The sequence below is a fragment of the Gopherus evgoodei genome, chromosome 1, assembly GCF_007399415.2.
Source record: "Gopherus evgoodei ecotype Sinaloan lineage chromosome 1, rGopEvg1_v1.p, whole genome shotgun sequence".
Lineage (NCBI taxonomy): Eukaryota > Metazoa > Chordata > Testudines > Testudinidae > Gopherus > Gopherus evgoodei.
In genome coordinates, this window is record NC_044322.1 from 204,870,233 (window position 1) to 204,895,979 (window position 25,747).

Here is a 25,747-nt window from a genome sequence, read left to right on the forward strand (position 1 = left end):
CCCTCTCCCTGCGCGCACGCGTAGAACGGGGGAGGGCCGGATAAGGAAGACGAGAAAGGGACGTGCGCAGCGGGCTGCACGGGGAAGGCATCACATGACTGTATGGGGCGCTCCCCTAACACGTGACTAAGTGTCAAGGGGCGGGCCGCTAGTTGTCTATCACTGCGCGTGCGCGAGTGGTGATGCTGGCTGGGGGAGCTGCTGCTGCCTGGTGAGCTGGGGGGCGGGGTCTGGGAGCGGTGAGGGCGTGTGTCGCTCCCTGACCCCGCGATGCGGCGGTGTCTTGGTGGCGGGGCCGGCGCGGGAGCCCTGGGAAGCGGCGCTCTCTGGGGCGGGGCTGCCTCGCACTGGGAGCGAGCGCGCGGCCCGCGTCAGCCCAGAGCTGCATGTCGGGGCATCCGGTAGCCAGGGCGGCCCGTGCCCAGCGCTCCCCTCCCCCACCGGCACCAGCCAGGGTATTTACTGCTCCCCGTCAGAGGCGGGCCCGTGCGGGTGGCCATGCTGCCGGCGGCCCCTCGCGTCTGTACTGCAGCAGGGCGCCCCCGGGAGCAGCTTTCTGGGGTAAGCGCCGGGCTGAGCAGCTGTACATGCCACGTCTTTGTACCCACGATTTCTGGGCACCTGCAGCCTCTTCTGCACTGACACGTGATTCAGCCCATCGGTCTCCAGGCAGTTTGCCAGCTTGGCTCTCAGGGCATGTCTGCGCTACAAAATTAGGTCAATTTTATAGACGCCGATATTTAGAAATCAATTTTATATAGTCAATTGTATAAGTCCCCACTAAGCGTAGTAGGTCAGCGGAGTTCATCCTCAATACTGTGGCTCGCATTGACTCATAGAGTGGTGCACTGTGGGTAGCCATCCCACAGTCCCTGCTGCCCATTGGAATTCTGGGTTAAGCTCCCAATGCCTGATGGGGCAAAAATGTTGTCGTGGGTGGTTTTGGATACATGTTGTCAATCCCGCCTCCCTCCCTCCTTGAAAGTGATGGCAATCGTTCCGTGCCTTTTTTCCTGGGATACCTATGCAGGTGCCGTAGCACGGCAAGCATGGAGCCTCACTCAGCTCAACGCAGCTGTTGTGAGCATTGTAAACACCTTGCGCATTATTCTGCAGTATGTGCAGTGCTTGGCTAGGAACTGCCAGCACGAGGATGATTGTGAGGAGGACATGGACACAGACATTCGTGAAAGCATCGGCTGTGGTAGTTGGGATGTCATGGCTGCGGTGGGGCAGGGTGATACAGTGGAATGTCGATTCTGGGCCTGTCAAACAAGCACAGACTGGTGGGACCACATAGTGTTGCAGGTATGAGGTGATTCCCAGTGGCTGCTAAACTTTCGCATGCATAAGGGCATTTTCATGGAACTTTGTGAGTTGCTTTCCTCTGCCCTGAAGCACAGGAATACCAAGATGAGACCTGCCCTGATGGTTGAGAAGCGAGTGGTGATAGCCCTGTGGAAGCTTGCAGTGCCTGATTGCTACCAGTCAGTTGGGAATCAATTCAGAGTGGGCAAATATAACATGGGGGCTGCTGTGATCGAAGTAACCAAGGCAATCACTAACCTTCTCCTAGCAAGGGTAGTGAGCCTGGGAAATGTGAAGGTCATAGTGGATGGCTTTGCTGGAATGGGGTTCCCTAACTGTGGTGGGGCGATAAATGGAATGCATATCCCTATCTTGGCACTGGACCACCTTGCCATCCAATACGAATACTGCAAGGGGTATTTCTCAGTGGTGCTGCAAGCACTGGTGGATCGCAAGGGATGTTTCACCAACATCAACGTGGGATGGTCAGGAAAGGTGCCTGATGCTTTCATCTTTAGGAACTCCAGGCTACTCAAAAAGATGCGAGAAGGAACTTACTTCCCAGGCCAGAAAATTACCGTTGGGAATGTTGAAATGCCAGTAGTTATCTTGGGGACCCAGCCTACCCCTTGCTCCCATGGCTCATGAAGCTATACACAGGCAGCCTGAACTGGGGTAAGGAGCAGTTCAACTATAGGCTGAGCAAGTGCAGTTAAGTCCTTTAAACGTTTAAAAGCCTGCTGCCGCTGTTTGCTGACTAGGTTAGACCTCAGCGCAACCAATATTCCCATTGTTATTGCAGCTTGCTGTGTGCTCCATAATATCTGAGAGAGTAAGGAGGAGATGTTTATGGCATTGTGGGAGGTTGAGGCAAATCACCTGGCAGCCAATTTTGAACAGTCAGACACCAGGGCGATTAGAAGAGCACAGCTAGGAGTGCCGCACATCAAGAGAGGCTTTGAAAAACAATTTCATGACTGGCCAGGCTACGGTGTGACAGATGCAAAACCACCCCCTTTGTTGAATGTACTTCCCTGTACAATTTCTCCCCGTTCCGCTTCCCCCCCCCCCCCAGCTGGCAAAGGAAATAAAGTCCCTATTATTTTGAATCCATGCATTCTTTATTTATTTAAAAAAAAAAAGTGAGATCACTGACAAGGTAGCCCAGGTGGGGTGGAGGAGGTGGGAAGGACAAGGCCACATTGCTTATTGCACCTACACTACAAATCACAGCTGTTTGAACGACAGCATTCTCTTGTTTGGGCCATCCTCTGGAGTGGAGTGACTGGGTGACTGGAACCTTCCCCTCTGCGTTCTTGGGCATCTGGGTGAGGAGGATATGGAACTTGGCGAGGAGGGAAAGCGGTTATACGGTGCATGCATAGACTCAGAAGGGACCAATGTGATCATCTAGTCTGACCTGCACAAAGCAGGCCACAGAACCCTACCCATCCACTTCTATAACAAACCCCTAACCTATGTCCGAGTTATTGAAGTCTTCAAATTGTGGTTTGAAGACCTCAAGCTGCAGAGAATCCACCAGCAAGTGACCCATGCCCCACGCTGCAGAGGAAGGCGAAAAACCTCCAGGGCCTCTGCCAATCTGCCCTGGAGGAAAATTCCTTCCCGACCCCAAATATGGCGATCAGCTAAACCCTGAGCATGTGGGCAAGACTCACCAGCCAGCACTCAGGAAAGAATTCTCTGCAGTAACTCAGATCCCATCCCATCCCACATCCCATCACCGACCTCTAAGCATACTTATCTGCTGGTAGTCAAAGATCAATTGCCAAAATTAAGCTATCCCATCATACCATCCCTTCCATAAACTTATCAAGCTTAGTCTTAAAGCCAGATATGTCTTTTGCCTCCACTGCTCCCCTTGGAAGGCTGTTCCAGAACTTCACTCCTCTAATGGTTAGAAACCTTGGTCTAATTTCAGGTCTAAACTTCCTAGTGTCCAGTTTATACCCATTTGTTCTTGTGTCTACATTGGTACTAAGCTTAAATAATTCCTCTCCCTCCCTAATATTAATCTCTCTGATATATTTATAAAGAACAAGCATATCCCCCCTCAGCCTTCTTCTGGCTAGACTAAACAAGCCAAGCTCTTTGAGTCTCCTTTCATATGACAAGTTTTCCATTCCTTGGATCATCCTAGTAGCCCGTCTCTGAACCTGTTCCAGTTTGAATTCATCCTTCTTAAACATGGGAGACCAGAACTGCACACAGTATTCCAGGTGAGGTCTCACCAGCGCCTTATATAACTGTACTAACACCTCCTTATCTCTGCTGGAAATACCTCGCCTGATGCATCCCGGAGGCCAATACCATCTAATTGCACAACACTGTGTCTGCACTACCCCAAATTTGACCCAAGAAGGTTGATTTTAGCGCTACTCCCCTCGTCGGGGAGGAGTATAGCAGTCGATTTTAAGAACCCTTTAGGTTGACGGAATAGGGTTGGTTGTGTAGCCACATTGCTTATAAAATCGACCTAACATGGCTAAATTCGACCTAACCTTGTAGTATAGATCAGCCCATAGTGAAACAAAGTTTGTGGCTTCTGCTCTTTGTCTTAGCAGCACCAATAAGAAACAGGAGAGGGTTTCTGTTTGTGTTCTCATTTCCTAATTTCAGTGCTTCAGATACGTTTAATTTAGTTAAATCTTGATCATGTTAATATATGCTGTTTAGTAAGACATGTTTGTGTAGGGGTTTGGACTACTATAGTTGAAATCTATGGAAATGAATGAGATCCTGTTTCAGCGTGAGACTTAGTAAATTGCCAACGGTAGCAACAAGATTGTTTTTTAAAATGGTGAGAAGTCATCAAAGAATAGATAGATAGATACCAAGAATATGACATTTGTTTAAACCCAGTAGTTATTCAGCATTGTACAAATACATTCATTTTGTTGTCCAAAGGGCATTGACAGCCAGACAGCAGAATGGAGACCAAGTGCTGCAGCCCGTCTTTATGGTGCTCCAAGTCAGCCTTGTACACATTCCTGCTAGGAGGAGCATTTGTTACCTTAGGTTCAAGTCGTATTCTCCTGATGAAATATTCTGCCAACGAAGGTAAGGCAAGATGTTTAATATATAATGCATTACCTGCAGAAATTAGTTTTCTACTTTGGGTAAAACAATGTAGATGCTGAGATTAAACCACTCTATTGCAAATATATTTACTGCTGAATGTGTCATCAAACCTAGTATGTTTATCCTTGCCTTTCACTGGCAGGTTTGTTGGGAGCATAAATGTTTTAATACAGAATCTGTTTCTGGGGGAGCAGTGTTGTCTAGCATAGTGTTTCTCAAATGCAGCCACCAGGGGCTTTTCTTGTGACCACAGCCTCCTGGGTGGTGATTGGTGGGGCAAGGCAGGCACAAAGCAGCGACCTCTCCCCAGGGGCCACCAGGAGTGGTTGGGCCCTGCCCCCCTCCCGGAGAGAGACAAGCTGGAGGAACAGGCAGCCAGTGAGTTCCCACCTTCCCAGGGGCAGTGGGATTGGGCTTCAGTTCTCGGGTGGCAGGCTTCAGCCATGAGGCTTTGGGCTCTGTCCCCTGGGTGTGAGGCTTCAGGCTTCATTCCCTGGTGCTGTGGTGATGGGCTCTGAGCCCATGCTCATCCCCCTTCTGCTCCCTGCTGCCTCTCCCAGTGCCCATCACCGCTGGCCCCTGCTGCCTTTGTACCTGCCTTCTCATGCTCTGAGGCCACCAAAAAAATTGTTTTGAGAACTCCTGGTCTAGTGGATAGAGCATGGGACTCAGGACACTTGGATTCTATTCCTCATTCTGCCGCTGGCCTGCCGGGTAACCTTGGGCAAGTCGGTGCCTCTGTTTCCCCATCTGTAAAATGGTGGTATGACACCTCTTTCATTTAAAGCTCTTTCAGATCTACTGATGACAAGAGTGATATAAGACCTAGTTGTTGTTGTTACTGTGCATTGGAATCTGTCAGAGAGTTTTTTCTAGCTGAAAACCTTCTATTTAGCCCTGATGTGCTGATGTTGGAAGGTGCTATGCCCTCAGCTCTCACAGAAGTCAATCTTTCAGGATCAGGCCTTCTGTTACTATATAGTATTGTGGCTGCCAACTTTAGTAAAAACTGATAAAAAGTATGTGTGAAACAGATTTTAAATACTTACAGCAGTTCTGGCTAACAATGAAAGGGCCTAATCCTTGAAGAAGGGTTAGCCAACTTAACAACCTCAAACTTGTAAAATTGTCAGTTTTGTTTTGTGTGAGCAAAAAAAAAAAAGCTCAAATTTAATTAATTTTGGAAAGTATGATTTTTCATATTTCAGTAGCACTCTGTAATGGCTGAACTAATTGTACTCAGCCTTTCTTGAAGAATTCAAACTTGTGAACTTGAGACTAAGCATGGAAAACGTCAGCCTGGAAAGTGAAATGTTCAAGAAGTTCTGTGCCATAAAAAATGTGGAATATTTATAATTAAAGTCATGAACATAACCTTAAATAATGCACAGTTTGTAAGTTATGGGACCTGGTCAAAACTTTTTTAATGGATGTGTTTAAGCGATTATCATGGAATTGTTATGCTCTTTCTGCTGCTCTAAATGCGATTGGAAAAGTTGGATGAGTAAGAATGTTTATTTGCTATAATAATTTTGCTGAATTTTACAGATAACAAATACGATTACCTTCCTGCAACTGTGAATGTGTGCTCTGAGCTAGTTAAACTGGTGTTATGTATGACAGTGGCACTCTGGATAACAACAAAAAGTAAGTTCATATGGCTAAAAATCTGTTAGGAAATGTTCACCTTATACTTTAAATCCCTCTGCTTTTGTATGATGGATTCAAATGTACAGTAATTGTACTATACACGCGGTATACTATGGTACAGCCTTTTTGCAGTAGGAATGGAGACTGTTATCTTCACTGAGAGTTAACTTGAGTTGCACGCTGCACTCAATTAACTCCTCTTGAGTTAGTGTAGCTCGAGTGACAGAGGCTATACTGTAAAATTGTACAGAGCAATAAGCAGCACAGAATGATTGTGTTAGCAGCTGACAAACTCAAGCTGTAGGCTTGGTCTACACATGGAATTTATATTGGCATAGACCCCACTGTAGACTCAGTTATGTTGACAATACTTTTATCAGTGTAGCTGAAATCATTCGTGGAGGTGGTATTCGTATGCTAACGGAAAACCCATTCTGCTGGCGTAGACTGTGTCTGCGCTACAGGACTATGCTGGTATACTTATGCTGGTATAGTCTCTGTAGTGTAGACATACCCAGAGTCTGTACCAGGGTGGATTTGATTTAAATCAAATCAGGAAGACTCGATTTAATCATGGATTTCTACATAAAAGTGCATTCTTGTTGGTTGTTATAACCTTAATATATATTATTCACAACTCAGATGTAGGTTTCATTTTTAGAAGATACATGCTATATATTTTTAAAGTGATTTATTTTGAAAACTTTTCAGATTAGTTTTACAGTTACATCAGAAAATGAATGATTGTTTGGTTATTTCATTTACCAAAGGTAATTGAAGCAGATTTTTATGAAGTCATTGGGAGGTGAACTGTTTCCAGTTCAACAGGTTAATCATTAATATTTGGAGGATTTTCTTGCCTGTTGTATTAGGAGGAGAACATCACCAGACAGACACATTTAAATTGTTTTATTTAACTAAAACAACGTTATGTATTCTGGATGGCTTTTTTTCCTTCACAGCAAACATCATATTTTTACAAAACAAGAATATGCATTTTTGAATTTAGTTAAACATTCAAGTTTTTAAAATCAGGTTTGTTTTTGTTAAAATTATTTTTAACTAAAATAGTTAAATGAAATATTAAAACAAAAACAAAAATAAATAGACTATGTCAGTAAGGTCAACATGAAAAACTTAAAATATTGGCTTCTGCAGCTCACTCAGTCGTTTTCACCTTAATTTTCCTGTTTGTTCATAATCTGGTCAAGCTTTCCTGCTTTTTCTGGTCTCAAATGATTTCTCAATTAGGAATGAATTAGTCCAAAGGAAGAAAATATGCTTTCTACACCAGCAGAAGAAGCTACTGCTGTTAAAAGTGAGATTATCACATCAACAGTCTCTGAATCCAAGTGCTTAAGGGAATTCCACGAGTTCTTAGGTGTGACTTTTTTTAAAACATCATCAGCAAACATGTATTTCTTGAATGGTTCTTATTCCTAAACTAAGTCTCTTTTATGGCCTGCTGCCATTATAGGTTTTCCCTTCTAGTGAGAGAATGATGTGGTAGATCTCAAATCAGTGAAGGCTACAGTCAGAAAGACCTCAAGACTTTTGGAATATGCTGCTCAAACAATTTCACTTTCATTTCTATTGCCTGTCCCTCTCTTCTCACATTTATCTTCAGACTTCTCCTTGCCCAGATCTTTTAGAGAGAGGTAAGGGATTGACTCTGTGTACACAAATTTGCAGAGGGACAATAGGTCTGTTATTTCTCATCTCTATATATTATTTATTTATTTAAAACATTTTTGCTGTTAACAAGTGTGTTATCTCTGGAGACACAAATTCACAGTTTGAGAACTGCAAAACTAAGCATCTCTGATGGTATCTTCTGGATTGAGCACTGAGTCCCATTGGGTAGATAGAAAGATTAGGTCCTGGAACTCCTAAGATTGGATCCCTAATGCATGAACTATTGGAACTCATTTACAAAATTTTTCTTAAACATTACATGAATATATTGTGTCATACTATAGAATTAGAATTTATAATCCCTATTCCATGATGAGATATCTTTGAGCTATAATGTATCTTAATTAAAACTATCTTTAGATAGATTTTTTCCTCAAAAAGCCTTTAAATAACAAAAATCTGATTTTTTTTTAATCATTTATTTTTATCCACTCTGGTCTGGACACCTTGACAGGCAGCCAACTCAAGTAAAAAGCACCATCATGCTGTAGTGAAGAGTTTTTGTGTATGGATAGGACTAGAGCTAGGGGCAACACTCAAGTTATAACTTGAGTTAACTCTGAAGTGAAGACAAGCCCTGGGTCTGTGATCTCTTCGGATCTTATCAGCTAAGCCAGGGTCAGGCTTGGTTACCTAATACTGTAAAAAGTGCTGATGGCGACTGTTATGGTTCTCGCGATACCCAGGATTGTGAGTCACCTTATTACCCTGTGCCTCCAGCGTGAGGGGAGTCTTGCTTGTGCCTTGTGGGCATCAGTTCCCTAACACCAGCCTGTCAGCCACTGAAGCACTCTCCTCTGAGCTATGCCAGTCCTGTCTTTACCTTTCAGATTAACAGTAGTGCATTTTGGTCCCTGAGTCCCTTCAAGAGTTCCCCGGTGATATCCAGCCGCTGACACTGACTACTCTCAGAAATCCCAGATCCTCTGCCCCCAAAGGCACAGTGTACTGCAGTTCATTAGTTTTACCTTAAATCCTCTCCTCTATATAATGCACAGCACTTACAAGCACTTAAAAGAAGATTAAGAAAGAATAGATGTTAAATGGTTAAAATACAAAGCAAAATCCTAAAGGATGAACCTGGGTCTACGTTCATTAATAATTATCTTTCCTATCTAAAAAAGTAGGTCCCGCCTCCCCTCCCCCCCTCAAAAAAAATAAAAAGAGGACAGTCTGTAGCAGATCTGGCTGGCTTCACAAACTAGGATCCAATTTTTCATGAACATTCCTGTGCCTCAAGATGTTTCCTCCTCAGTGTAAGTATATAGAGTATCTCTCCATGCTCTGTTTTGTACTGAAACAATCTTTTGTCTCTATTCCTAAAGTACATCCATACTACCTGCTGGATCGGTGGGTAGCGATTGATCTATCGGGGATTGATATATCGTGTCTAGACGAGACGCGATATATTGATCCCCGAATGCGCTCCCGTCGACTCCGGAACTCCACCAGAGCGAGTGGTGGTAGTGGAGTTGATGGGGGAGTCTTGGCTGTCGACTCTGTGCCGTGAGGATGGGAGGTAAGTCGAAATAAGATACGTCAACTTCACTACGCTATTCTCATAGCTGAAGTTGCGTATCTTACATCGACCCCCACCTCCCCCCCCAGTGTAGACCAGGCCATAGGCAGGGTAATTCTCTGTCTGTTGTAGTTTCTTTTTTTACCTCCAAGTGGTTTCGATAGTTTGCAGTTGCCTCCGATGGTTTTCCATTGAAAATCTTGAGAGAGAGCAAGGCTAGACAATTGAGCCTTCATCACTAGCTAACCAGGACAGGGGGTGACATTTCCTTCCTGTTTGAATGAGCCATCACAGAGACACATTATCCCCTGGTGACATACTTCTTCTCCAAGTCCATAAAGCATACTTTCAGTATAACTACATTGTTCCTTAAATATTGCCCATACATGCATCTTGCAATGGTTATGAATCTTGACAAGTTACAAGCTTTCCATAGATGCCTTATATATTATTATTTATGGATAATTATCCTGCAAGACATGTTTGCTGTAGTGAGTTTGTCAGGTCTGAAGTGAGTTATTTGCAAAGAACGGGACCCTTTGCCAAGCAGCCTCTGTGTCTCAGCAATTCAGTAGGCTATACTCTTCCTTCTGAGCTGGTGCTGATTCAATGTCGCAGCACAGTCCATGCTGCTTGTGGTACCTTCCCCTTACATCCCCCCCCCCCCCCCCCGATCAGACATCAGTTTCTGATCACTTGTGGTCATTAAAGATTTTATGCTGATCTGCTGAATTTCACTTTAGGTAACTATATTCTGTCTAGCAAATTTCTTCCTGTAGTTTGTTAGATACAGTATTCGTCAACCTTAGAGGGAAGGGAGTGATCCTGTGGTTCAAGTGTAAAACTGGAAACGAGAATTTCTTGTTCTGCTCCTTGGCTCCATCACTGTATACTTTGAACAAATCCCTTAACTACACTGTTCTCCAGTTTTTCCAGTGTACATTTTGTAAGACTTGTTTCATGTTTATAAAGCACTTGGAGAGACTCATAGGAAAGACACAAGAGAATAGTAAAATTATTGTTGATTGTAGTTCCTTCTTTTCCACCCAGCCTCTCTGTAGCTTTTTCATAAAGTGAAAAAGATCAGTGGTTAACCTCACCATTTCAAAAAGCAAAGTAATAGAAGACTGATACTTTTGTACAGGAGAGAACGACAACCTTGTGGGACGTCAACTATTTTGTAATAGAGACTGAAAAGGAACTTGAGTGAAATACTGGTTTCCACAAATGTTAATGAAAAAGCCCAAATTCAAGCAGATCATAAATACAGTGCGCAGCCCGTGTTTTCAAAAATAAACTAAACTGGATTTCTCCCCCCCCCCCACAAATGACTACAGCACCCAACAGGCTATTGTGTGAAAGAGGTAGATAAAAATGGCCTGTCTTCCAAAATAGGTTGATTTCCTAACTGTAGTAGGTTGACCTTTTTCCTTGTAATCAACTATGTATCAAAATATATATAACAATCAATTTCTTTTTTTTTAACCAGAAGCCACTGTGACATGTCTGCTACATGTATTTACTTGAAGGCTCACACATGAAAGCATTGGGCTATCAGCCTGGACAGTGTAGTTATGTCACTACCAATCAGTGTCAGCTGAGTAGAATTTCCAACTTCCCAGTCACAGAAGATGAGGATTATAACATGGCAGTGCCATGTGCATGTGTGTCCTTTTCCATGTGCTCAGCAAATAAATGCTGTTTTTTAAAGTTCACGTTTAAAGGAGTAAAGCCTTTATGGGCAAGTGTCCACGCTGATGATCTAGAGGTGGAAAGACATATTAGGTCATCCAATCCATCTCCCTGATAGTGAAGGTTTTCTACCTACTGCATGTTATTATACGTACAATGTGATGGGGGCTAATTTAGCTACAACTAATCAGGAAAGAAATCTTGGAGTCATCGTGGATAGTTCTCTGAAGACGTCCATGCAGTGTGCAGTGGCAGTCAAAAAAAGCAAACAGGATGTTAGGAATCATTAAAAAAGAGATAGAGAATAAGACAGAGAATATCTTATTGCCCTTATATAAATCCATGGCACGCCCACATCTTGAATACTGCGTACGGATATGGTGGTCTCATCTCAAAAAAGATATACTGGCATTAGAAAAGATTCAGAGAAGGGCAACTAAAATGATTAGAGGTTTGAAATGGGTCCCATATAAGGAGAGATTAAAGAGGCTAGGACTTTGCAGCTTGGGAAAAGACGAGACTAAGGGGGGATATGATAGATGTATATAAAATCATGAGTGGTGTGGAGAAATTGAATAAGGAAAAGTTTTTTACTTGTTCCCATAATATAAGAACTAGGGGGCCACCAAATGAAATTAATGGGCAGCAGGTTTAAAACAAATAAAAGGAAGTTCTTCACACAGCGCACAGTCAACTTGTGGAACTCCTTGCCTGAGGAGGTTGTAAAAGCTAGGACTATAACAGGGTTTAAAAGAGAACTAGATAAATTCATGGAGGTTAAGTCCATTAATGGCTATTAGCCAGGATGGGTAAGGAGTGGTGTCCCTAGCCTCTGTTTGTCAAAGGATGGAGATGGATGGCAGGAGAGAGATCACTTGATCATTACCTGTTAGGTTCACTACGTCTGGGCACGTGGCGTTCTATCCTGTCGGTAGACAGGATACTGGGCTGGTTGGATCTTTGGTCTGACCCAGTATGGCCATTCTTACTTATGTTCTTATGTTTGATACTGATGTTTTTCTCCTTCTGTATATTTCCTGGATAGAGCACCTGTCATTCCAAAGTGCTTTACAAACTTTTTTACTAAGCAATTTAATTCTTTGATTTGAGAATAAAGTGTAGTCAGATCAACGAGAAGAAATGACGTACACCTGCATTCAAAAGACTATTGATTGAGAATGCCTATGGGTACATTTATCTTCCAAACTTTCTCCCCTCAAATCTAATATAGTTTGAAGGGAAGCTGAAACTAGTCAGCCCATTCCCACCTAAATTTCCCCCTTCACCTTCTTCCCCTTGCCTTATCCTTTTGAGCCTTTAAACACATCTTTCTTCTATTCCTCTCATCCGCACCCTCAATGCTAATCACATTTAAAATTACATTATGTTTTAAGACACACATCCCCTGAACATTTAAGCACATGTAATTATTATTCTTTTTTTATTTGTATTACCATAGCACATAGACACCCCCATCACAGACCAGGATCCCAGCATGCTAGGTGCTGTACAAATCTAGAACAAAAGTGATCCCTGCCACAAAGAGTGTACAAACCGTGTGTAATCTTGCATCTTCTCCCCTTGCTCCCTCTCTGTTTTGTCTTGTCTTATGTCATATCGTCATTTAGATTGTAAGCTCTGTGAGAACAGGGACTGTCTTTTTGTCTGTAAAATGCTACTGTACTTTGGGTGCTATATATGCAGGTCTCTTACATCTAGGCTTTTGTTTCAAATCTAGGCATGCTCAGTAGTCAGCAGAAGTCATTTCTATCTGACTGTCATTCTTTAGGCATCAATAATGATGAGTGATCTCATCCTAGTTCCTAGTGAGTATTGTGCAAAAGGACCACCAGCCTTGTTGATGGTCTCTCTGCTGAGGCAGAAGACCAAATGACCGTTGAGATTGAACTCCTGTCCTTAGAGTTTGTTGCTTTAGGTGCTCAGTTAAGGCAGATTGATGAGAGTACTGGGGAAGCTAGTGCTGCCTCTGCTTGTGTTGTGTATCTCCCGTGGATTAATGGAAGACGAAGATCTCCAGGGCTGTCATTCTGACACTATTCATCAAATGCTACATTTGATTTAAAACAAACAAAAAAAGCAGTTGCTGTCAGATGGGGATTAAAACACACTTCTGTTAACATGGAAAGTCTTTTATATAGATTTTCATCATTCTAATCAAGTTCATTTTACTGATTGATTTTTTTCCTTTTCTTTTAGAGGGACGTTCGTATAGTGACTTTGGATGCACCTCATGGAGGGAGTTTTGTAACTACATGAAGTGGTCAATTCCAGCCTTTCTGTACTTTTTGGATAACCTGATTGTTTTCTATGTATTGTCCTACCTCCAACCAGTAAGTATACACAGAGCAAATAAAAGAGCATTGAAATGATCCAAGTCTCTCTCTTGTTGGAAGTTTGCTAGTTGGGGTTTCATGGTCCTGCATTTGATCTGTCTAAGGCTGCCGTGTACACAGAGACCATTTCTATTAATCCCTTCCATCCACCTGCCCATCAGATCCTGTTTTGTAGCTTCCAGTTGAGAGAGAATCTTTCTGCATTATCTACTTCCTTCCTGATTTAGAGATAGTGTTGAATGACTTCACTGTAATGCAAGACTTCGACCTTCCTCCTCCTTTCTTGAGCTCAGTTTGCTTTGAAGGTGGGTTTTTAAGTCCTGTCCCCCATACAGCTCCTACGATTAATGTCTTTATATGAATGACTTAATTCAGTCACTTTTGTATTTTGCTTTCTTCTATTCTGCATTGATACCATTATGATCAAACCTCAAAAGTGAGAGGGAGGGGGAGGTGGAAAGAGTATTGGATGCTGATTTTTTGCATTTAATTACCTCCAGTACCTAAGCTAGTATCCTGTGTGACAGACATTTGCTGCTTTTATTCATAAACCTGGACTCAATCTACAAATGTTCAGAAAACTGTTATCTTCATTTTAAGCCTGGGATTATTGTTTTTTGGTTCAAATTTTATTAGTGTTGACTATAAAATAACAGGGAATTCTCAATATATTTATCATGACACTAGAGAAACTATAGTTAAACTCAATCTAAACTTTTATTTTCACTCTCGGGCTGTCTCAAAAAATTGTCCTTTAAGGCTCAAATTTCTGGCATGGACAGCATGTAGTCAACAGGACTGTTGCTTTTGCCTGGTTTACAAATGTCTGGTTTTAGAGAGGGAAAATTCTGAGTGATTTAAAATAACATATGCACTGTTTTATTAGTTTTTGAAAGGTGAGCACAAGTATAATGCCCTGAATAATTACAAGATCTAATGTTTGAAAGATTATATCCACATGCTGTCATTTTCTTAAATAAGCAACTTGGCTTTTGGTTGAGGGGATCTTTTATAAAGATCGTACAGCAAGCTTATACACACGCTAGTAATTTGTATTTCTTCCCTTAGAGCCAACGCTGTTCAATACCCTTTATATAATTCTTTGTCTTTAACTTTCGATCTGGTATATTTCATAGAGGTTTATTAAATTGTAGCGCTATAATGGAAAAACAAGAATGAATAACTTTAAATCTGACCTCTTGTGTGTATTCATTGCACTTAGTATCTTTGACTAAATGGGAACACAGAACTGGAAAATGTGACCTGCTGCTTGGCAAATAATACATTAGATTATAATGGAAAGGGACTGCCTTTTTACTGGTTAACGCAAGACAACATTAATGTAAAGTTAGAGTTGTGAATTTAAAGACATAAGTCATGAAGGTCAGAAAATACGCACAACATGGAAATTATTTATATAAATATTTGATTAAAATCTATTATGTAATGAAGAGATCTTTCTTCATAAAGGTCTACGGCAGGGGGAGACTCAAGGTAAGTTAAACCCAGATTTCTGTGTTTATCACTCTTAGTTAAACAGGCTGTGAGATAAGGAGAGGCATATGACAGAAAAATATTTTTTAAAAATTATTTTTAACCTCTGTTTCTGTTCGGGATTCATTAGAGTTGCACCAGAAAGACATTGTTCTGGGACATAAGATACTACAAGTCTCATATGGCCACTGGCTCTTCTGGTGCTGATGATGTACTATAAATGATGCATTCTCAGATGTCTTCAATGATCCCTTAATTTGGTTGCTGAGGGCAGTAATTCAGTTTTGAATTTTGCTTGGCAGTTCATGTTTAACGAGGAGAGTCATGGCATGCCAGACATATTAATGGAAACCCACTACTTCCTAGCTAAGTCAGCCTGGAATGACTTTGAGGACATGGTTAGGGTTGTAGAAAGTCCATGTGGGAACCTGAATTAAGAATCTTCTGACTCTTAAGACTTTTTTAAAGTGTGGTTCTGCTCTGAAAAATGCCATTGTTTATGAAGTATCCAAATCAAATTTGTTCCCATTTCCCAAATAAAATGTTGTTGTTTTAATTAATGCTGCTGCAAGCTTGTCCTGGGTTCTTTCCTTCCATGCATTATCACAAATAATGAAGATTTTGCAGACCAAATTCTTCCTTCAGTTACACCTCTGCAGACCCGTTCCCTTCAAATTATGCTGTTACATCTGTGCGACAGCATTAGGCTATGTCTACACTACTCAGCTTTTAACAACACTAAACATTTGTCTTTTGGGGGAGGGTTGTTTTTTTTTTCAATACTTCTGAAAGACAAAAGTTTTGTTGTTCAGGTGCCAGCCTTAGTCTTGTAATTGATACCTAGTTGGCAATTCTGTTGATGAATGAGCCAGAATAGACTTCAGGAGCTGTATTGGTTATGCACAGCTAGCCAGAGTAAAAAAATAGCAGGTGCTCCGTGCTTTTTTTTTCTTCTTTCTTTTTTCTTTCAGTAAAATCAGTAAATCTCACTCTTATACTCACAGACAATAGGATTAGGAAGAGCCATTTTTACACAGTCACTTTCCAGAGTAGAACTGTGATTTATACGTCTGTTTTCATGCACACTCTTGAGATTGTAATAATGCCCAAACATCAGAGTACAAACAGCTGTTATCAGTAGCTACCGGTGTGGTTCTCTGCTCTTGTTCGATGATAACAGTCGGCTGTGTGCGTGTTCCCTCTGTGTGCTGCTCTGGCTCTGCGCAGATAGCTGGCACAGCAAACCCCGAAAGAACCCCCAATGACCACAGACTCTAGTAAGGTACGAAGGAACTCGAGCCAGGTTTATTCTCAAATGAAGCACAGTAATAGTTTCCGATAGACTTTACAGGACATACTACGAATTTGTGCCCCCTAGCAATGGACACAGCTCAGTCAGTGGCAGGACACTCCACTGCACTCTAGGGTGGACAAAGATGCGCACTCCAGGACCTATTTTTATACAGTTACAGGACAGATTACTCATCCCTGCTGACGTATTGAGGTACAGCTTCTTGGTTCGTTAGGGTGCTGTCTCCCTTTTGATCATGTTGTTCCAGACAAACAGATCTATCCATCATACTCTCCTGTCTTTAAGATGCACCTGCCTGTTCCTTATTATGTCTATGGAGTGTCCTTGTATCGGGCTGTCCAGGTGCTATCTTGGCACAAGTTCCCCTTGTTAGCACTTATATGTGTGAATGCACCTGCTTCTAACAACCCTCTTCTTGCCAACTTCTGTGAGTGAGGCCTGCCTCTGGCTCACAGCCCAGCTTTTGCTTCGCAATGCCTGGAAGTGCTTTAGTTCAGGCTTCAGGCCTCAGACTAGGCCTCTGACAAAAGAGTTTATATTTCAGGGCCTCGTCTTACTACAACAGCAAAAAAAAATCTGAATGCACGTCACAATTGAAATGACTGAATATTCTGTGTATTAAAATTCTAACTCATGGCTGTAAAAAAAATAATAATAATAATAATAAAAGAAAAAGAATTGTTAGCTCAAAGTGCTTGATCTAGCGCTCTCTGAAGTCAGTGGAAGTTTTTCTAACTCTGGTTAGCCCGGGGTGAAATCTGCCCCATTGCGGAAAACCCTGGCAAGATTCTGTGCACCACTTAAGCCATTAATGTGAAACTGGCATTTAGGATCTTGTATGGATCCTCCGTGCAAGAGTGAATTTCACCCTGAGTGTAAGGTCTGTACTAATATCACTTTTTGCTGTGGGGTCTTCTGATAGATGAATGCTGTGAGTTGATTTTTGTTGGTCAGATTCTGTCAGGATTGTAACTTTTTCCCTGTCTGCTTTTTCTAGGCCATGGCTGTATTATTCTCAAATTTTATCATTGTAACAACAGCTCTCCTATTCAGGATAGTGCTAAAGTAAGTAGCTATGAAAGCAAATAAAACGTTGGGGAAGTTATGCTGGATTCTTTCTCGCCACATGAGGGTTATAGTATTTTTAATACTCTGTATTTTCTGTAGCCTTTGGCATACACGCACGAATAATGGCTTAGTGGTTTAACTGTTCCACTAGGTATGAAATACTTAGCTTAATTGGAATCACAAGTTTAAATCTGAGCAAATTTGTCTCAGTCTTTCATTCTTCTGTAATGGATAAACAGAATCATAATTGTATTGTATCGTAATTTTGTCTCCATTGTGAGTCATGCAGGAACTCCCTTGGCTCCTTGTAGGCAGCTGGGGAGGCACTTGAGTATACTGCCTCTTTGGGGTCTGAGATGAAGCTCTAGGGAAATCCTCACCTCATGGAAGTTAATGGGAATTTTATCTGCTCAATGGAGCTGAGATTTCACGCTCTCTCTCTTTCTTGACTGTGGTGTGGAGGTTTCTCTGTGCCACGTGTCATTTGTTTTCCAAATGCTGAACACCTGTCCCTGTACTCTAAAGGTTTTGGGTTTTTTTGTCTCCACACAGACGGCAGCTGTCCTGGGTACAATGGGCATCTCTACTGATTTTGTTCCTGTCCATCATAGCTCTGACTGCAGGGACCGGAAGCAATCAGCACAGCTTGGCCACACATGGGTTTCATCATGACATGTTTTTCAGCTCATCTAATCACTGCCTTCAGTACACCAGGCCGGAGGAAGAGTGCTGGGGAGGAGACAACTGTACGGAAACAGGGTTCTTTCCCAGCTTCAAGTGGAATGTCACTGCTACCACTGCAGGAGCATTGAAACCTCTTCGTCTCGGTTTGGGCCATCTGCTGATAATAGTGCAGTGTTTCATCTCCGCTTTGGCCAACATCTATAATGAAAAGATCCTGAAGGAAGGGGACCAGCTCAATGAAAGTATATTTGTACAGAATAGCAAGCTATATGTGTTTGGGATGCTGTTCAATGGGCTGATGCTGGGCCTGCGCTCTGAGAACCGTTGGCAGATAGAATACTGTGGCTTCTTTTATGGCCACAATGTGTTCTCTGTAGCTCTCATTTTTGTCACTGCCTTCCTGGGGCTGTCCGTGGCCTTCATTCTGAAGTTCCGAGACAACATGTTCCACGTCCTGACTGCGCAGATCACCACCGTGATCATCACCATTGTGTCCATTGTCATCTTTGACTTCAAGCCTTCTCTGGACTTCTTCTTGGAAGCACCTGTGGTGCTTCTTTCCATATTTATCTACAATGCCAGCAAACATCAAGGCCTGGAATATGCCACTCAGCAGGAGAGGAACAAACTCCTCGGTGAGATCTGGGAGCGATCCAGCGGGGTAAGGCTTTGAAATGCTTGTGTCTCTGGTTGACTCCCTTTCTCACAGATTGTTTACCCAGTTGACCATTTAGAGTTCACCACACATGAGGTTGTACTCATAATTCAACCAAATTGTCACTTTCATTTAAATGACACAAGATCAATCTCAGTCTTGTGTATAGCTTCCTCTTGTTTCCTGAGGCCTGGTTGAAGCTTTACCTCTCTGCTCTGGCCTCAGGTGATCCTTCAGCCATGTCAGCTTGAACATTCTTTTAGCATTTGCAGCCAAATACCCCATCAAACCCATCCCAGCATTGCACTGGCAAACTGATTATAAACAAGGAAAACTGACTAGTCTATTTTCACTGCCCAGGTTCAGCTAAATGTAGAAAGTAAACATACAGCATAAATGGGAGGAAACTAAATTAGATATTTAATTTTTTTCAGCTTTAACAGTTTAAGATGTTTTAAGAAATTTAGGTAATTTTTTTTTTAAAGAAACGCAGGTAAGGATATTTTAAATGTAAGATTTTCAACATGGTAGTTGCCCTTTCCTCATGAATCAGTTCCTTCAGCCTCCTGCTATAATTCCTGCTCTTCTATGAACGAAGATCCAGAGGCTTAGAGTCTAGGAAAATCTTTGTGGGGAAGCGGCTTGCTCCCAGACTTCATATTCAGGTGAACTGAGAAATAAGTCTGCAGTATTTATAGTATGTTTATGGCCTGTGAGCAGCAGAGGGCATTGTCTGCATTTAGTCCTCGGAAACTTCATTTATCCCAATAAGAGGAGGGTCGATGTTTTCTTGGAATTCTACACAGTGCTATTGCAGAGTGATATTTAACAGTAAATAATGCATATAGTCACGCATTTGTAAAATCAATCACTGCATGTTTCAGCAGATGTAAATAATTAGCTACAGTATAAGCTACTCAGCACCTATGTATGTGTCAACATAGGAAGGGACACATCTATTAATTGAATACAGTGCAATTGGAAAGATTTCAGGAAGGACACCATGGAAAAATGGTAAATATTTAGCTATAAAAAATATCTAGGGACTGTCCTTCAGGAACAGCTATGTAAGTTGTATCTTAAACAAGGATCTTAGTGTCCCAGTGCAAAAGCTTTTAAGTACAGGTCCTTGATTTTGCAGTTGTCACTGAACTGCTTCAGGGTAAGTATTACTAACAAGAAGAAAATTTGCTAATGCTGTTACTATCTTCTTTCCCTCCATTTTTTGGCTCCTGTAGGATGGAGAGGAACTTGAGAGACTGACCAAAGCAAACAGTGACATTGATACAGATGAAGATGCCTTCTAGCATGAGCTTGTGCAACTGAGTGGTGGGTATTCTCCAAGAAAGCAGTGTTGGTATCTTTTTAAACTATGGGATAGTCTTTTTTCTAAGTGCAACAGTTAAAACTGTTCGGATGGTTTTGTGATTCCAGAGGATTTGTATTGTGTTTTTAAGTTGTGCAAATAAAACACAGCTCCAAGATCAGACTAGAGTGTGTCCAGGTTTAGGGCTGAGGTGTCCGTTCAGAAAAAATAAGTAAAGCCCATTGGATTTCAGCAGTTGACAAGGAAAACTAGAGAATTATCAGTTGGAGCCTTATATATTAAGGGTTTTTTTCCTCTTCTCTCACTAGTGTAAATCAGAAGTTAATTCCAGTGAAGTCAATGATAAACTGATAATAAAAGTGATCTGAGAGAAAGGTTTGGCCCTAGCTTAATGATCTGCATCACATGGGAGCTGTATTATGTATAGTAATCCAGAACACTCGGTGTCCTCAATTGTACGTGTTTGTCTATCATACACTAGGGTTGTATGGGGATAATAACATTTCTCACTGGTGAAAGGCCTGATCCTGTAAACCTCACATCTGTGATCCTGACTCAATTGGGAATAGTCCCATTGAATGGGCCCCTAACATTTGTAAAGCACTATAAAGATATGAAGTGTTGTATAAGTGCTAGGTATTCTTATTTCCAGGGGTACATGTTCATTGGTATTGTGCACCCTTCTGCAATTTGATTGAGAGATGATTCCACAGCTGCAGAATGAGTTTCCTCATTTCTGCAGTAATTTGCAGGTGCTGCTGCTTCTGTGTGTCCTGTGGAACATTACACCCAATTATAAATATGTTCTGTTTGTTTGATAACGTGATTAGTGTTGCACAGTGGCAGAGAAACTTTCCAGATATTCAGAATTCAAGCTTTTAAATAAACAGAGGGTTCATATACTTTCCTTTGGGGAAGTAATTTCATTCTTACTTTACTTGGAATTGCAGTTTGCCCATCACAAGACATCAAGGATTTTCATTCTAGTTTACTATAAAAGTAGTTACCTCATGTCCAAATTCACTGTAAGTGTATTTCACCATATCTGTAAATACAGTGTTTTAAATTTAAAAAGATAAACTTGACCCAAAATTTAGATTTTTGTAAAAACAAACTTAAAAAAACCCCAACCCTAAGAAATATTTCTGTAGTCTTAAAAAAAAAATCAGATAAATAGGTTCTGTTTAGACTAACATTTTTCTGCGTTGTTTGCAGCCCAGATACTACAAAACTGCGCTCACGTGCGGGATGGTCTAGGTAACACACAGTCTTGCCTCAGTGTAGGGTCTGGACTTGATGACCTATCGAGTTCCCTTCCAGTCCTACATTTTGATAATTCTATGACCCCATCAGTGAAATTGACTAGAAACTGTCCGGTAATTTGGAAAGTCTATTATCATTGTCCAAGAGGAGAGAAATGGTGAAAAGTCTGTTCAGTTTTGAAAATAATCTTGTTTATTCCATGCAGCATGATCTGGCGGACTCAGCAACTCCTGAGTCTAATGCCTTTTCTTCCACTGCTTCAGTCAGCCACCTTACCTCAGCCATTTCAGCTTCCTGCCTGAGTTTCCCCATTTGTAATATAGAGATAATAATCTTACCTACCTCACAGGTGTGTTCTGAGGATTAATTATTGAATGTTTGTGCGGTACTTTGAACAGTAAAAAACTATACAAACGCTTCAATGTGTTTCAATAATTTAAGCTGTTACTGAGAAGATAAGAACACTTGTGTTTTGGTTTTTAAATATAAGGCCAGATTCACTCATATGTTTCAGCTGCTTTTTGACACTGGCCATACAAAGCACCTGTAAACCCAGCTTAATCATTTGAATTTGGCTCATCATTTTTTTTATTAACCTGACAGTGTCCTCTCAAACATACCATTTGGGTTAGGGATGTATTCCCTATTACAGGTGCGGCTCTTGAATGTGAATAAAGAATGTGTGGTTTGACCATGGTCCAGATTCTGAGTTTACCCCAGATTTATGCCAGGGTCGCTATTGCCTTGTGTAGAGTTCCTCCTTATGTACTCTGGTGTAACTGAGAGCAGAATAAGGCCTGTTGATTTCAGCAGCTCACCCTTATATTGCATTCTGTGTGAGACTCTGCTGCTTTCATATGTACTGGTGCCTATGATATATGACCGTTTTGTAAATAGGTGTTGTTTTACATGTAATTTATTATGCCTAATTGTGAAACAAGCCTGAATAAACTAAAGTTCATTATGAAATGATTGCGTCATAAGTTCTTTTTGGTGTGTGATGTCTTCCTGGTTTCATAGAGGGGGCAGAAAACTAGAAATATAATATTCTTTTTCTCTCCGTTGCCACTAGAGCTATTAAATAAAAACAGAAACACAGTGTATTCTCAATGACTGTAGAACATTTGACAGTTGCAGCATGAGAGAGAGGGTGCAGTACATAATGACATTTGGTTGTTTCTGTAAGGTAAGTAGTTTAAGTATAATTTCTTAGCTATGTAGGGTTTCTCTACACTGGTAGCATTTTATACCCACTCTGCACTGGTATATGTAATTATGCAAGATGCTGGGTAAAGTGAGTTGAAAGTGGCTGCTGGGTGATGAAGTGTTGCTGGAAGAACATCTGGGGATGGGAAATGGGGTCCATATAGTTCAGATAAACTTAGAAGAAGAAATATAGTCAAATTAGTGGGGAAAAGAAGTTATAATTTTTTCCCTTCTAGGAAGTATCTTTCATAGTGGAAACATCCACTGGATAATTCCTCACAATACTATTTCTTAAAGGGTTATTTAATGATCCATGCTCCATTGTTAAGCTATGCCAGAGAGTGCAGCAGCAGCTCTTTGCAGAACGTAATATTAAAGCACTAATATCAGGGTTCAGCAACCTTTGGCACGCAGCCCATCAGGGAAATCCGCTGGTGGGCCAGGACCGTTTGCTTACCTGCAGCATCTGCAGGTTTGACTAATCGCAGCTCCCACTGGCTGCAGTACGCCGTTCCAGGCCAATGGTGGCTGTGGGAAGCGTCAGCCAGCACATCCCTTGACCCATGCTGCTTCTCACAGCCCCCAATGGCCTGGAACGGCAAACCACGGCCAGTGGGAGCTGCGATCGGCCGAACCTGTGGATGCTGCAGATAAACAAACCATCCCAGCCTGCCAGCGGATTTCCTGACAGGCCACTTGCCAAAGGTTGCCGATCCCTGCACTATGTGATTTAATTATTAACCGGTTGGGATGCTTTTATTATTGACCAATTATGTTATCAACTTGCACTAAGGTATTAACTTTATCTATCTATCTCTATAAAAGTCTCATGTTTTAAATATGAATAATACTACGGTAAATGGAAACAATGAAGTCACACTACTGTGACTCTTTTGGGTAATATTGATGGCTAATTTGGCTCCTGAACCACTGAGGTATGAGTATCACTGATTTGTAATATTTTGGGGTGTTGAAGGAACTTAATTTTCATGGAGACTGAACTCTGGGCCAAATTTGAGTTGACAGCATCCTATAAATACACACCCCTTCTCTTTTCTGAAGTTAGACTGACAGCCCACCTACTTCAACTTTGCTTAACACACCCCAAACTCCTGATGAGACAGGCAAAGCCACCGCAATTCACAGCTGGGGCTTAGCCCAGCACCACACCTGGGACCCCCAGCTCCACACTACTTCACAACTCCAAAACAGGTGCCCAGATGCACCTGTCCATTTTCAAGCTAGAAATTCAGAGCAACGCAAACAGGCTTTACAGGGAAACTGCAGCTCCCAGTGCAGGCAGCTGGCTCTGGGTCCCCACGTGTGCTGCTGCAGAGTTTCTCAGTAGGCTGAAGGAAATCCTGCCTTTGAACTTGTGCTCCAAAATTCACGAGGAAATGGGTTCTACAGCTTATTAATGTACACCCTCTGCCACGCTTGATCAGTTCATTGGTCCATCAAGTGTGATATCCAACCTCCAGTTATGCCAATACCTGTCAAGTTGCACTTGGTGTTTCCCTTCCAACTGCTGCAGCAGTCAGCTCCTGAATTGCATGTCTAAATCACCTCCGTGTTAAAATGCTTGATTTTAAACAGCTAAAGCTGGGAGCAATTCAGGGTTAAGGCCCCAATGTGATGCTTTATTCCAGCCCATACTATTTAAAGAGCATTACAACCATGTGGTATGGAGAAATGGTTGCAGATTGGTAGATGGGATACAGTAATGAACAGCCTTGAAGATGAGGATAAAGGCACTTGAGAGGCCTGCTCATCTAATATGAGGTCAAAGGTGGTTTCTTGGACTCAGATTCTATTTTCTATCCAGGTCCTTTTATGTGACCATAGCACGCTCCCATACGTGAGCCATCTTGGTAAGTCCATCTATTAAACTCTTTGTATGCAAAACAAGAAAGTCCTTGGAGGGTGTGAGAGACAGTGGGGCTAGGCCCTGAGGCCCCTTGCTGGAGGCCAAGTGTCCCTGCCACACCCACCCCAGGAAAGGGCAGTAGAGAGGTCCTCCAAGCTGCCTAGAGCGGCTGGTGGGAGGCAGCCAGTCGGGCCCAGCAGGCTGGTATACACAGAGGTGCAGGGCCAGAGCCAGTTCAGTTCCTTGCTAGAGCTGGAGGGGAGTGGGTGGTGCTCTGGGCTGGCTGCTGGGACTCCACCAGGACAAGGCCCTGAGACAGACTGCGTGTGACTTGGCCGGAGGGCTGAGTCAGCGAAGACCCACCACACACACGCACTGGGCTGGGGGTGCTCGCGAGGTGAGTGCAGCACTGTTACAGGAGGAATATGAGCAGCTTTTTGGAAAGCCAGAGAAGGGGTTACAGTTGTCAAAGGTATGAAACAAACCACAATTTGGGGGAGGAACCTATTACAAATGGCCAAGATCCCCTAACCACACCCCTAGCTAATGTCAATGTGCGGGTTTCTGAAGGCTTCAGTGGATATCTCTCAGATTGGTCATGTTAGTTTTCTTATTGCACTTATCAGAATAAGATTTGATTTCCCCCCCCCCCCGTTTGATTTCAGTGGATGTGCTTCCTGCCGTCTCCAGCTGTGTAGTGCAGTCAAACAGCTACAGTGATCCACCCCAGCTGTGGATGAGGTGGTCCTTAGCTCTCCCTTGCCTATTGTACTGGGATGTTTTGAGGCTTAATTAGGATTAAATTGGGTCCCTTGGGATGTTGCTGAGCCATCCTAGGAAAGGAATTGTGGGTCAAGGAGCCACTGTTCCTTCCCTATTTGCCCCCTCCTGTGGTGGAGAATAATTTGCTGCTAGTTTATCCCAGCAACAAGTTGCTACCCACCATGCTGTGCTGGCTCAGCTCTTTTGGCCAGTACGTTGAGGGTGTAGAGTCAGACTCCAGACTGCTCCTCTGGGAGGGAGTAAGTAGGTGTGTAGCACCCCTTGTCTTGGCATCCTTGGACCAATGGTCTGGATTGCCCATGCAGGGGCATCAGGAGGATGGCGACTTAACTCTTTCTCTTACTTCCATATTATATGGGTGTACAGTCCAGGCTACTGTCTAGGAATTTAGGTCTTAATAGTTGTTAAAACATTTTGAGACGCTTGGATGAAAAGCAGTGTGCATGTAAAAGTAGTATTCTGGTTCCTCGCTTTTAAAAATGTTCCTCCTTTCTCTTACGTATTTTAAAGAATCAGACACACCCACAAATTATGGTTGTGATTTATTTATTAGCCATTACTTTCTAAGTGACACTTAGATGTGAAACTTCACAACCAGACTCATATTTTCTATACTTTTACGGTAGCTTATTAACAGAGAGAGCAAATCCTGCCTGCTTTAACCTGTACAGAATGTAACAGGAAAACACATTTAAATGCAGTTTCCAGATGCATATTTTCATTGATGGGTGATGGCCTGTTTTGGAAAGAGAAACCATTAATGCACAA

At 42.3% G+C, this 25,747-nt stretch overlaps 1 protein-coding gene across 6 annotated transcripts; it reads left to right on the forward strand.

Annotated features, from left to right (window-relative positions):
- The first annotated feature begins 162 nt into the window (after positions 1–162).
- On the forward strand, positions 163–22,092 carry SLC35A5 (solute carrier family 35 member A5). 6 transcript variants are annotated; one of them, XM_030532776.1, is made up of 9 exons: positions 167–208; positions 1,126–1,131; positions 4,237–4,389; positions 5,959–6,057; positions 13,184–13,317; positions 14,791–14,814; positions 17,124–17,191; positions 17,747–18,539; positions 19,772–22,092. In XM_030532776.1, exons 3-9 carry the CDS (start codon positions 4,260–4,262, stop codon positions 19,838–19,840), a joined length of 1,317 nt encoding a protein of 438 aa, XP_030388636.1. In that variant the 5' UTR covers positions 167–208; positions 1,126–1,131; positions 4,237–4,259; the 3' UTR covers positions 19,841–22,092. The 6 variants fall into 6 exon arrangements, with proteins under 6 accessions (XP_030439456.1, XP_030388645.1, XP_030388636.1 ...); XM_030532767.1 differs by having other exon boundaries at positions 199–211; positions 1,117–1,308; XM_030583596.1 differs by lacking the exon at positions 1,126–1,131 and having other exon boundaries at positions 163–211.
- The last annotated feature ends 3,655 nt before the right edge of the window (positions 22,093–25,747 follow it).